The sequence below is a fragment of the Mizuhopecten yessoensis genome, unplaced genomic scaffold (assembly GCF_002113885.1).
Source record: "Mizuhopecten yessoensis strain PY_sf001 unplaced genomic scaffold, ASM211388v2 scaffold7055, whole genome shotgun sequence".
NCBI classification, from domain to species: domain Eukaryota; kingdom Metazoa; phylum Mollusca; class Bivalvia; order Pectinida; family Pectinidae; genus Mizuhopecten; species Mizuhopecten yessoensis.
Window position 1 is genome coordinate 312881 of NW_018406858.1, and position 14490 is coordinate 327370.

General features: G+C 34.1%; 1 protein-coding gene across 1 annotated transcript in view; it reads right to left on the minus strand.

Moving 5' to 3' along the window:
• The window catches only part of LOC110453003 (fringe glycosyltransferase-like), a 29850-nt gene that overhangs the window by 5896 nt on the left and 9464 nt on the right, over positions 1-14490 (minus strand). Inside the window, exons 2-7 of the mRNA XM_021501793.1 lie at positions 11806-11848; positions 8494-8536; positions 8142-8201; positions 7433-7580; positions 1264-1349; positions 879-949 (exon numbers count right to left, since the gene is read on the minus strand). Of these exons, the coding sequence (XP_021357468.1) occupies positions 879-949; positions 1264-1349; positions 7433-7580; positions 8142-8201; positions 8494-8536; positions 11806-11848 (451 nt within the window). The remainder of the gene's footprint in view (positions 1-878; positions 950-1263; positions 1350-7432; positions 7581-8141; positions 8202-8493; positions 8537-11805; positions 11849-14490) is intronic.

A 14490-nucleotide genomic window follows, 5' to 3' on the forward strand; every position in this document is an offset into this window, starting at 1 on the left:
ATGCAAAGTATGGTAAACAAGCATACGGTATACACCGTCAATGCTAAGTATGGTAAACAAGCATACGGTATACACCGTCAATGCTAAGTATGGTAAACAAGCATACGGAATGTTAACACCTTCAATAAAGATTTCCTTTTATATGTCAAATCACTTCCTAAAAACTGACCTTTACATATGTTAAATCCTCAACAAAAGTTTCATGACATTTGTCAAAGTCCTCAAAACACCAAACACAGAATTCCTTATGTATGTCAACTCCCCAACACACACTCCTGATATTTGTCAACTCCCTACAAAGACTTTCTTACATAGGTCTTCACCGTCAACAAAGATTTCTTTATGTATGTCAATAACCTCAACAAACACTTTCTGCCATACATCAACACACCAAACACAGAATTCCTTACATATGTCACCTCCCTAACACAGACTCCTTATATATGTCACCTCCCAAACACAGACTCCTTATATAGGTCACCTCCCCAACACAGACTCCTTATATAGGTCACCTCCCCAACACAGACTCCTTACATATGTCACCTCCCTAACACAGACTCCTTATATATGTCACCTCCCCAACACAGACTCCTTATATATGTCACCTCCCTAACACAGACTCCTTATATATGTCACCTCCCCAACACAGACTCCTTATATATGTCACTTCCCCAACACAGACTCCTTATATATGTCACCTCCCCAACACAGACTCCTTATATATGTCACCTCCCCAACACAGACTCCTTACATATGTCACCTCCCCAACACACACTTCTTATATATGTCAACTCCCTCAACACAGACTCCTTACATATGTCAACACTGTAAACAAATAGAGTGTAAATGATATGTTATGATAGGAGTGCTATACTCACTGATGATATATCCTACAGTGCAGTCATCAGGCAGGCGGATCATGTCAGAAGTTGTCATAAATCTCCCTCCACTGAAATACACAAACAATTGTTTACATAATAGTATTATCTGACCCTTGTATCATAAACAATAAAGCAATCAATTTGTATTGCAGTTAGATGATTTTGCTTTCCCCAAATTTACATTCAGACATTTTGTATGCATCACATGAGAAGTTAGAACTCATAAACGAAAATATTTCTCTTTACCCGAACAATTATCAGATGCATCAAACAAAAGCTGGTCAATTCAGAGAACATTCATAATTTGTAAAAGGAAAATTATTCCATGATTGTCATTGGATCTTGGTTGCAGAGTCCAGAAATTGTCCGTAGAAAATCATACCTTGCATGCGGCATCATTTTGAGAGCCAGGCTGCGACTAATACAGAACCCAGCTCCACCGGTGGCAAACCAGAAAGCTATCTTTTGCTGTAAACAAAAGAAACACACAATGGTAACATCACAAGATTAAACAATCAAATTAATGAGATAGAATGTAATCATTTGGGATTAAAGGGTGAATATTTTAAGTTAGATCATAAATGTTTTGAGTAAGATGGCAACTGTTTCGAAGTGGCCTTTGAAATAACCTATTTAATAGATTTAGACTCCGACTGATGGACACCTTTTTCAGAATCACCTAGCCTTAGGTACAAGAGGCAGCAGTGGCCCTTACATGGACAATCATAATGAAGCTAGGACTGATGTTTAAGTTAACAATCATCAGGACTTACCTGAAAATTCATGGAAAACTTTCTTACATTCATGCAACTGAGTGAAAATTACTAAAACTGACTTTTTTGTATACTAATGAGGACAACGGACAGGATGATTTACCTACACGGGGCCATGGAATAGAACTAATTGGCTTTATTTAGTGACAAACCCTAAAAGTTATATATTCCTTGTAAAGTTTAAAATATCAGCAATTGCCTGCTTGATAAACAAAGACATTTTTACAGGTAATAGCTGTCAAATGTCTGATTTTATTTTAAAGACTATCAAGTATTATAGTCGGTGAGCTACTTAAATATTTCTAATTTTATAGCTTTTCAACTTTTATAGGACTTAAACAAATATTCATCCAAATTGACAGAATTGGGGAGTCGGTTTCCGACCCCAAATTTTACACAAACAAACGATCAAGAAGATGTTTTCAATTAACTTATTGTTTCATAACATGTAGAGTGTATCCCACAACGTAACAGCCACTTCATAATGGATATATTTTATTTAAACTTGATGTATGGACCAATAACAGACTGAAGTGATTTCACTACCACCACCATGTGACACAGAATCTCTAACACCCACCATACATAAAATGTCTGCTGCTCGTGGTGGTGTGAATATTTTACTGGAATAGCCCTTTAGCAAAACCCAACATGGTAATCCTCATTATTTGTACATATTTACATTTTCAAATAGTTTACAAGACGTGTAAATTGGGTCGCACAAATAAGTAACATGAAATACAAATAGGTAACATAATATAACAACAGATCCTAGAAGGATCTTGGCCTCCAGCATGAAAAGATCTTTGTCAGATTTTCAAAAGATGATCTTTTACCTTCTTTACTCTTAATTTTCCTTACAGGTACCTTTTACCCAATCCCAAGTTGTAAATCCTTAAGGAGAATTTTGTAGCTCAAACATTGTAATACCATATGTTATTTGCCACTATGACAAATGTTATTTTGTATAAGAATTGCATCGGAATATGCAAAACGCTACAAATTTGTAATTCTTACATAATGAGAAGTGCTGTCAATGAAGGATGAATTCCCTTTAGGACCATGGCCAGGGGTATTTTTAACAAGGGAACCTAGCTATAGGGGAACATAGATATAAAACAATGTCAAAATTCTGTCGACCATCCTGGTTTTTTTCAATCAGTCCAAAAATTACTTAACATAAATACTGGAAATCTTTATTCGAAATTTGAGAAAGATCCCTCCATTATTTCTGAGAGATAGCACTAACAAACTGTAACTCTCGAGATTCAAGATGCCCATCTGTCCGCCATCTTAGTTTTCTGACCAGTCCCAAAATTTGACAATCATAACTACAGTTCATGGGAAACTTTCAAGTGATATTTGAGAAAGATCCCTCTAGTGCTAACAAGAATTGTTTAAGGACAGATGGACCACAGGGGCAAGGCACAGGCCACCCCCCACCCCCTATATGCTGGACTCTATATACATGTATAATATAAGCATATAGTGGGAAGGGGATGGTCTGTGCCTTGCCCCTGTGGGATGGATGGACAGGCAACGAACCACACATGAAGGATTATTTGAACACCCCACCATAGCTAAAAATAGGTAACATGTACAAATAGGTAACATGTACAATTAGGTAACATGTACAAACGGTAACATGTACAATTAGGTAACATGTACAAAATAGGTAACATGTACAAAATAGGTAACATGTACAAATAGGTAACATGTATAAATAGGTAACATGTACAAAATAGGTAACATGTACAAAATAGGTAACATGTACAATTAGGTAACATGTACAAAATAGGTATTATGTACAAAATTAGGTAACATGTACAAATAGGTAACATGTACAATTAATTAGGTAACATGTACAAAATAGGTAACATGTACAATTAGGTAACATGAACAATTAGGTAACATGTACAAAATAGGTAACATGTACAATTAGGTAACATGTACAAAACGGTAACTTGTACAAAACAGTAACATGTACAAACGGTAACATGTACAAATAGGTAACATGTACAAATATGTAACAAGTACAAAATGGTTACATGTACAAAAAGGTTACATGTACAAAACGGTAACTTGTACAAATCAGTAACATGTACAAAACGGTAACATGTACAAATAGGTAACATGTACAAACAATTAACATGTACAATTAGGTAACATGTACAAATAATTAACATGTAAAATTAGGTAACATGTACAAATGGTAACATGTACAAATAGGTAACATGTGCAAAATGGTAACATGTACAATGAGGAAACATACAAATAATTAACATGTACAAAAAGGTAACATGTACAAATAGGTAACGTGTACAAATCAGTAACATGTACAAATAGGTAACATGTACAAAACGGTAACATGTACAAATAGGTAACTTGTACAAATAGGTGACATGTACAAATCAGTAACATGTACAAATAGGTAACATGTACAATTAGGTAACATGTACAAACAGGTAACATGTACAATTAGGTAACATGTACAAAATGGTAACATGTACAATGAGGAAACATGTACAAATAATTAACATGTACAAATAGGTAACATGTACAAAATGGTAACATGTACAATGAGGAAACATACAAATAATTAACATGTACAAAAAGGTAACATGTACAATTAGGTAACATGTACAAATAGGTAACATGTACAATTAGGTATCATTGTAAAATTAGGTAACATGTACAAATAGTAAACATGTACAAATAATTAGGTAACATGAACAATTAGGTAACATGTACAAAATGATAACATGTTCAAACGGTAACATGTACAAATATGTAACATATACAAAATGGTAACATGTACAAATATGTAACATGTACAAAACGGTAACATGTACAAAAAGGTAACAGGTACATATAGGTAACATGTACAATTAGGTATCATGTACAAAATGGTAGCATGTACAATGAGGAAATATGTACAAATGGGTAACATGTACACAATGATAACATGTACAAATGGTAACATGTACTAATATGTTACATGTACAAAAAGGTAACATGTACAATTAGGTAACTTGTACAAACGGTAACATGTACAAATAATTAACATGTAAAATTAGGTAACATGTACAAATAGTAAACATGTACAAATAATTAGGTAACATGTACAAAACGGTAACATGTATAATTAGGTAACATGTACAAAACGGTAACATGTACAAAAAGGTAACATTACAAATTGGTAACATGTACGAATTGGCAGCATGAACAATTAGGTAACATGTACAAAATGATAACATGTTCAAACGGTAACATGTACAAATATGTAACATATACAAAATGGTAACATGTACAAATATGTTACATATACAAAAAGGTAACATGTACAAATAGGTAACGTGTACAAATCAGTAACATGTACAAATAGGTAACATTTACAATTAGGTAACATGTACAAATGGGTAACATGTACACAATGATAACATGTACAAATGGTAACATGTACAAATAATTAACATGTAAAATTAGGTAACATGTACAAATAGGTAGCATGAACAATTAGGTAACATGTACAAAACGATAACATGTACGAACGGTAACATGTACAAATATGTAACATGTACACAACGGTAACATGTACAAATATGTAATTTGTACAAAAAGGTAACATGTACAATTAGGTAACTTGTACAAACGGTAACATGTACAATTAGGTAACTTGTACAAACGGTAACATGTACAAATCTGTAACATGTACAAAACGGTAACATGTATAATTAGGTAACATGTACAAAATAGGTATTATGTACAAATAATTAACATGTACAAAATTAACATGTACAAAATGGTAACATATACAATGAGGATACATGTACAAATAGGTAACATGTGCAATTAGGTAACATGTACAACTAATTAACATGTACAATTAGGTAACACGTACAAAATGGTAACATGTACAATTAGGTAACTTGTACAAACGGTAACATGTACAATTAGGTAACATAGGTAACATGTACAAAACGGTAACATGTACAATTAGGTAACATGAACAATTAGGTAACATGTACAAAACGATAACATGTACGAACGGTAACATGTACAAATATGTAATTTGTACAAAAAGGTAACATGTACAAAAAGGTAACAGGTACATATAGGTAACATGTACAATTAGGTAACATGGACAAATAATTAACATGTACAATTAGGGAACATGGACAAAATGGTAACATGTACAATGAGTAAACATGTACAAATAGGTAACATGTAAAATTAGGTAACATGTACAAAATGGTAACATGCACAATGAGGAAAATTCCAAATATGTAACATGTACAAAACGTTAACATGTACAAACGGTAACATGTAAAAATGTGTAACATGTACAAAAAGGTAACAGGTACATATAGGTAACATGTACAAATAGGTAGCATGAACAATTAGGTAACATGTACAAAACGATAACATGTACGAACGGTAACATGTACAAATATGTAACATGTACACAACGGTAACATGTACAAATATGTAACATGTACAAGATGGTAACATGCACAATGAGGAAATGTACAAATATGTAACATGTACACAACGGTAACATGTACAAATATGTAATTTGTACAAAAAGGTAACATGTACAAAAAGGTAACATGAACATATAGGTAACATGTACAAATAGGTAGCATGAACAATTAGGTAACATGGTTACATGTACAAAACGGTAACTTGTACAAATCAGTAACATGTACAAATAGGTAACACGTACAATTAGGTAACATGTACAATTAATTAACATGTACAATTAGGTAACATGAACAATTAGGTAACATGTACAAAATGGTAACATGTACAATGAGGAAATATGTACAAATGGGTAACATGTACAAATGGGTAACATGTACAAAATGATAACATGTACAAATGGTAACATGTACAAATATGTTACATGTACAAAAAGGTAACATGTACAAATAGGTAACATGTACAAATAGGTAACATGTACAAATAGGTAACATGTACAATTAGGTAACATGTACAATTAGGTATCATGTACAAAATGGTAGCATGTACAATGAGGAAATATGTACAAATAATTAACATGTACAAATAGGTAACATGTACAATTAGGTAACATGTACAATTAGGTTACATGTACAAATAATTAACATGTACAATTAGGTAACATGTACAAATAGGTAACATGTACAAAACGATAACATGTACAAATGGTAACATGTACAAATATGTAACATGTACAAAATGGTAACATGCACAATGAGGAAACATGTACAAATAATTAACATGTACAAATAGGTAACATGTACAATTAGGTAACATGTACAAATAATTAACATGTACAATTAGGTAACATGTACAATTAGGTAACATGTACAATGAGGAAACATGTTTGGTTTGGTTTGTTTGTGTTTTACGTCCTATTAACAGCTATGGTCATTTAAGGATGTGCCAGGTTTTGATGGTGGAGGAAAGCCAGAGTTCCCCGAGAAAAAAACACAGACCTACGGCCAGTACCTGCGACCCAGTGGTGGAGGGCTATTGGTAGCAGATGTCGGACGCCTTAACCACTTGGCCACCGGGCCCCAAAGAGGAAACATGGCCAAATAGGTAACATGTACAATGAGGAAACATGTACAATTAGGAAACATTATATACAAATAAGACACAAACAGGTTTATACATTTGGGTGATAAAGTTTCCTTGTCCAAAAGGCTTGAGGATTTAACATTAATGGACAACATATCACCTAGTTATCTCAGCATCAATTTTTATATATGTGAACAGAATGTTTGGAAGTACCTCTGGGTTGGATCGCTTCATAACCTCTATGGGATGTCGGAGACTAGGGCGGCCCAAATACCAGTCATCTGTATGGTTGTACGTCTGAAGCAGCTTTACTAAGCCAGGCACATTAAGGTAGGTATCATCGTCAAGATGACAAAACCATCTGTGACAAGGGAGATAATTATAACTTGTCACAAATGTTTTAGAACTAAATTTAAAATTGAGATAATCATAGCCTGTTTAAGTTATCAGCAGGTTACCCTATTTAAACTGTGTTTCTGTCACAAGGTATGACAATATAATCACCAACCAGAACCCTATCATCATGTATTCTATAAGTGAAGTTATATACCAGTAACCATTTCTAAAATTAACCTATTGTACTCTTTCGTACTCTAAGTGAACGAAAATAATCCTTTCTGCCAATTAAACAATGTTTTCTCTTGCAATTGGTAGCAGGCATGGACAGATACTGTCCTCCTTTTTATTTTGAAAAATTGTCTATGTAACCAATACATTAATACATTTGAGCAAATCTAGATCTTCAGAGAAATTATAATTACTGAATAAATGTAAAACCAGACCAAAGTTGTTACCCTTATCATTGTTTTGATAATTATATAAAAAGTCTATCTGATTTTCCATAAGAATACAATGGTTTACAAATACAATATTTTGAGCTTCATCATTAAAAACATTGCTATCCTGAATCTGATGAGCTTACCTTTTGTCTGTGATCATGAAGAAATCATACTCAACAGCCATCTTACAGCTAAGTGCTATTCTGGAAAGGTATAACAAAGGTACAGGTAAATAACACAAGTACAGGTAAATAATACAAGTGCAGGTTAATAATACAAGTACAGGTAAATAACACAAATACAGGTAAATAATACAAGTACAGGTAAATAATACCAGTACAGGTAAATAACACAAGTACAGGTACATAACACAAGTACAGGTAAATAATACAAGTACAGGTAAATAACACAAGTACAGGTAAATAACACAAGTACAGGTAAATAACATTCATGTTTGTCAAACATGCTATATAAACGTACATGCATATTACTTACCTATAATGACTGTTGGAACAATTGGTGTTGATCAGATGACCCTCTGTAAACAATCACACAAAAGTTAGTATTGATTATTACAGTATTGATCTTACACTCAGTTTATCAATATATATATTTACATACCAACAGTAAGTAAAATTTAATGTGCTTGACAACATTTCTACACTGCAAAACCAGACAGTTCAAATAAGCAGGCTAGAAGTTTTATTACAATAAATTATAAGATGTATAAAATATCTCTTGCTTATAATTTTTAAAACACTTCTGGTTTCTAACAAATTTCAAGAAAAAATAGGACTAAATAATAAATCTACTGAGACAGGGATCCAGAATAAACACCAGGGACAGGCTTAAACAGGCTATACTATATATCAAAATCAAATACTTATATGCATTAGCATACATGCATGTAAGCAACTCGATTCTCCCTATCTCTTTAGTACATCTGCTGTCTCATCTGAACTTTATACTCTGAATGAGTATCAACTTGGGTATTTCAGTAAATATGTACAGAAGTAGGACATTTTTATTTATACATGAATTCTGTCAATGTTGTTATCACTAAGAGCTAGTCAGGTCTGGGAGAATTTGTCTGCAGCTGAACAACACAAAGCCGCCGTTTGTTTAAAACCTTATCTGACATATATCAAATGACCATGACTGTTTCACTGATGTCTTCTCCCATTACAGTAAATATCACCTTACAGCTTAATTCAGTGTAGTATATATACTGTCATAGATATAGACCTTATAGCTATAGGTAAATACAGCTACAAATGTACATACAATGTCCCAGATATATTACAGCTACACATGATGAAACAATGTTCTAGATATACCAAAGGTAATGTACCATACAATGTCAGAGATATCACCAAATGTAATGTTCCATACAATGTCCCAGATATCACCTAAGGTAATGGACCATACAATGTCCCAGATATCACCTAAGGTAATGAACCATACAATGGCCAAGATATCACCTAAGGTAATGGACCATACAATGTCACAGATATCACCTAAGGTAATGTACCATACAATGTCCAAGATATCACCTAAGGTAATGTACCATACAATGTCAAAGATATCACCAAAGGTAATGGACCATACAATGTCCCAGATATCACCTAAGGTAATGTACCATGCAATGTCCAAGATATCACCTAAGGTAATGGACCATACAATGTCCCAGATATCACCAAATGTAATGTACCATACAATGTCCCAGATATCACCTAAGATAATGTATCATACAATGTCCCAGATATCACCTAAGGTAATGGACCATACAATGTCCAAGATATCACCTAAGGTAATGGACCATACAATGTCCAAGATATCACCTAATGTAATGTACCATACAATGTCAGAGATATTACAGAAGGTAATGGACCATACAATGTCCCAGATATCACCTAAGGTAATGTACCATACAATGTCAAAGATATCACCTAATGTAATGTACCATACAATGTCCCAGATATCACCAAGTGTTATGTACCATACAATGTCCAAGATATCACCTAAGGTAATGGCCCATACCATGTCAGAGATATCACCGAAGGTAATGTACCATACAACGTCCGAGATATCACCTAATGTAAGGTACCATACAATGTCCTAGATATACCAAAGGTAATGGACCATACAATGTCCCAGATATCACCTAAGGTAATGTACCATACAATGTCCAAGATATCACCTAAGGTAATGTACCATACAATGTCCAAGATATCACCTAAGGTAATGTACCATACAATGTCCAAGATATCACCTAATGTAATGTACCATACAATGTCAGAGATATCACCAAATGTAATGTACCATACAATGTCCCAGATATCACCTAAGGTAATGTACCATACAATGTCCAAGATATCACCTAAGGAAATGGACCATACAATGTCAGAGATATCACCAAATGTGATGTACCATACAATGTCCAAGATATCATCTAATGTAATGGACCATACAATGTCAGAGATATCACCAAATGTAATGTACCATACAATGTCCGAGATATCACCTAAGGTAATGTACCATACAATGTCCAAGATATCACCTAAGGTAATGTACCATACAATGTCCAAGATATCTCCTAAGGTAATGTACCATACAATGTCCCAGATATCACCTAAGGTAATGTACCATACAATGTCCTAGATATCACTTAAGGTAATATACCATACAATGTCCTTGATATACCAAAGGTAATTACAATTATACATGTACCATACAATGTCCTAGATATCACCTAAGGTAATGTACCATACCATGTCAGAGATATCACCGAAGGTAATGTACCATACAACGTCCGAGATATCACCACACATGTACCATACAATGTCCGAGATATCACCGCACATGTACCATACAATGTCCGAGATATCACCGAAGGTAATGTACCATACAATGTCACAGATATCCCTTAATATAGGGTAATGTACCATACATTGTCCCAGAGGCTAATTACCAAAGGTAATTACAACAGCTAAGATGAAGTGACCATCAGTAAGGTACACAATATAAACAGGTATCGATAAAGGTACAAGTATACAATAAAGGTACATGTACCTTGTTATGTGTATCGATAAAGGAACACATTTAACCTTATTCTTATTTTATAAAATGTCAAGGAGACAATATTTTACGTAATTACTGGTACAATGTATATATATAAGACACATATTTCTCTCATTTCCATGTGTGTAAGATAGAGCTATCTATGGTAGGAAAGGGGTGTAGGAAATTTCTATGTTACACCCCATTTCACGTGACGCGACGTCACAATGGCTCAACATTGATGTGACGTCACAATGTGGAAAAGCGACGTGGTTAATTTAAAATCTTTTACCATATATTTACTGTACACATGAGAAAGATGAGATGACTTTTTCTGCACGTATCTTAAACCTTGTTTGCGAAGATGGGGTATGCTAAATTTCGCTGACAGATTCATTTCCGTAATAAAACCTCAGAAAAAAAATGATATTTTCAAAATGGTAGCCAGTCTAAACACATTTTCATGGTTTCTGAGCTTATTCTGGCAGTTGGAATGAGAGAAAAATACTCTTTCATGCTCAAGAGTGTCGGATAGGGAAATTCCACCCTCAGGATTTTCAACAAATTTGAAAACTCTCGGGTGGAATTTCCCTATCCTACACCCCTGTGCATGAAAGAGTCTTATAATCTTTAATGTAGAGCTACTTGCTTTACTATTATAATAAGAAACTCAAAGCAGTGTTTACCTCAAAAGAGGATGAAATAGGAAGACAATGCAAAAAGCTACTGTCAAACTTTCCTACCTACCTGGAACATCCAGCTTGTCATCCCCGTCTGTGAAGATGTACGTCTACAACAGTAAAATAAACACAAGTCAAAGAAATCTACTAAAGGTACCACTCAACAAGGTAAATTATATAAAAAAAAATCAGTAAAATAAAATTTTAACTTTGACTTGCCTGCACCTAGCATTGTTGCCAACTTTTATATTTGATTAATTATGTAAATGATCTCTTATTCGGAGTTTTTGACAGTATGAGTTTATAACAGTAATAAAAAAAATAAACTTCTATACATAAATATTAATATGAACCCTACATTTAAAGAATACCAGGGGTATGATTAGTTAAAGGCTTCAAATTTGAAACTAATGATAGCTTTTATAAATATTTATTACTTAATTTATTGTAAAAAAACATTCCTCATGATAGATAAATTAAACAGATTAAAAAAAATCTATATATATATTATCTTTTTCTGAATCTGATTTTTTTTGTAGCAAGTCACTCTCCCATTTATTTGAAAGTATCCCAGTATATTTAATATAGGCATCATTATCACAATCTATCAGAATTTGTTTTCTGGTTCCAGTCACTGTCCAGTACATAATATTTGCACAATAAGTATTAATGTTTACATACATGTTCGTCCCCTATCAGACAGATATTGTACAACCCATAGGAGTTTATATAATAGTGACAGGTCCTTTAAATTGAAGGCTGTAAACAGTATTGACACAAAAATAAGTAACAATATGTTCTGGAAACGGTTTTGTTTCTTTTTACTACAAATCAATACTCGTTCCAAAAGCATGAGGTACCGAATCTCTGAATGAAGAATTGCCTTTCTTCCAGCTGTGCACAACGCTAGATTAGATTTGTGCAAAGATAGAATGAACCAGTGTGTCCACTGGGATTGCTATTGTAACCTGCATTAGCTAGACTGAGCACCATATCCAGCTGGTTTTCCTAAGCACCATCCAATGGGTTCAGTATGTACTGCAAACATGTACTAGATTATTGCACCATCTAATGGATTTTCTAATTATAATTAAGTATAAGAACAGGTACACTCCCGCATAAAATCTTTTTGGGGATTTGAAATAAAGTTAAATATTCAATTAAGATAGAAGCTTCTATAGGGATGGTACATAAAACTGCAAACGTGAGCAGGAAGCCTCCAGCATTAGGTAATAGTACATGTGGCTCGGAGCTCCCTGTCACAGTTACATTACTAGTTCTTATGACACATGTCTAGGGAAACACCTTGGCTTGGGGCTGGTTAATAGGAGTACATGTGCACTTTACCTGACCGCTGAACCCCAGTACCAGCATACAACCCCATACCCTGGAGGTTTACACCTAATATCTGAAGCCATGTACCAGCTTATAAACTATACCTTAGAGTTTTACACTTGGAAATTACACAATGTGGTTCGCTCATTGAAAAGTTAAATTACTGTACATACCTACTTTGTGTGCGTCAGACCTGGGGAAAGATTTGTTTGAATTGTATTTGTACTAGCTGTGACAAAGAGATAATCTAGGTTTATTCACAGATATATCATGGTTAGGGAAACCCAGGGGAATATGAATGTGTTTTCTGAGGAGTAATTATAACATAAATCTGAATTTGTGTTGACTGAATTAAATGTGTCGATCTATAGTAACTGGGAGAATAGAGCTAAAGCTAATGTGAGCAATTGCAGGTCTGGTGAAAATGCTGAGGAAAAATGCAACAGCCACAGCAAGCTAGATGGAACTGAACTGGAAGCATACAATGTACCGCCCCCTTGGGAGTAGTCATGCTTCAAACAGAGCTATGAGCTTGTCATAGCTAGAGGAGTCTATAGCTTCTACACAATCTACTATGTAAGACTTTCATTTCTTCTCCATTTCAATGCTTTACAGCTTCTTTACAGCCAGCAGCTAGGCTTTCCCAACTATGCATGACACAAAATGTTATCCACATTGAACAAATAGACAACAATATATATATACCTATCTTCTACAAATTGAATTAAAGAAAATATAACAATGAATTACATCTTCCTTTAGGTTTACTACAATTACACTATACATTTTTATTTATTTCAATTTTTCATTTTGCGATTTCGATAGACTTGTTTTAACAAGTGCAATCCCATCCTTTTTCTGAAACAAAACAGCAGGGTACGGGTTGCGACCAGTCGTCTTGAATGTTTCTGAGAGGGAAATTCACATATTAATTCTTAAATGCATTATTTATGTTACCATTGAGTATTACAAAAGAGTTGGAATCCAAAGTCATATTACACGATCAACACAAATAAATGACACCTGATTTTGGGTCAATGCATTGTCCAAATAAACATGTTATCATCCCCAGGCTGTGTGTTATCTATACACTACCAATAGTAACAGACTTTGCACCAGTTACTATCCCAGGCTGTGTGTTATCTATACACTACCAACGGTAGTAACAGACTTTGTACCAGTTACTATCCCAGGCTGTGTGTTATCTATACTACCAATGTTAGTAACAGACTTTGCACCAGTTGCTATCCCAGGCTGTGTGTTATCTATACACTACCAATGGTAGTAACAGACCTCGCACCAGTTACTATGCCAGGCTGTGTGTTATCTATACACTACCAATGGTAGTAAGACTTTGCACCAGTTGCTGTCCCAGACTGGGTGTTATCTATACACTACCAATGGTAGTAAGACTTTG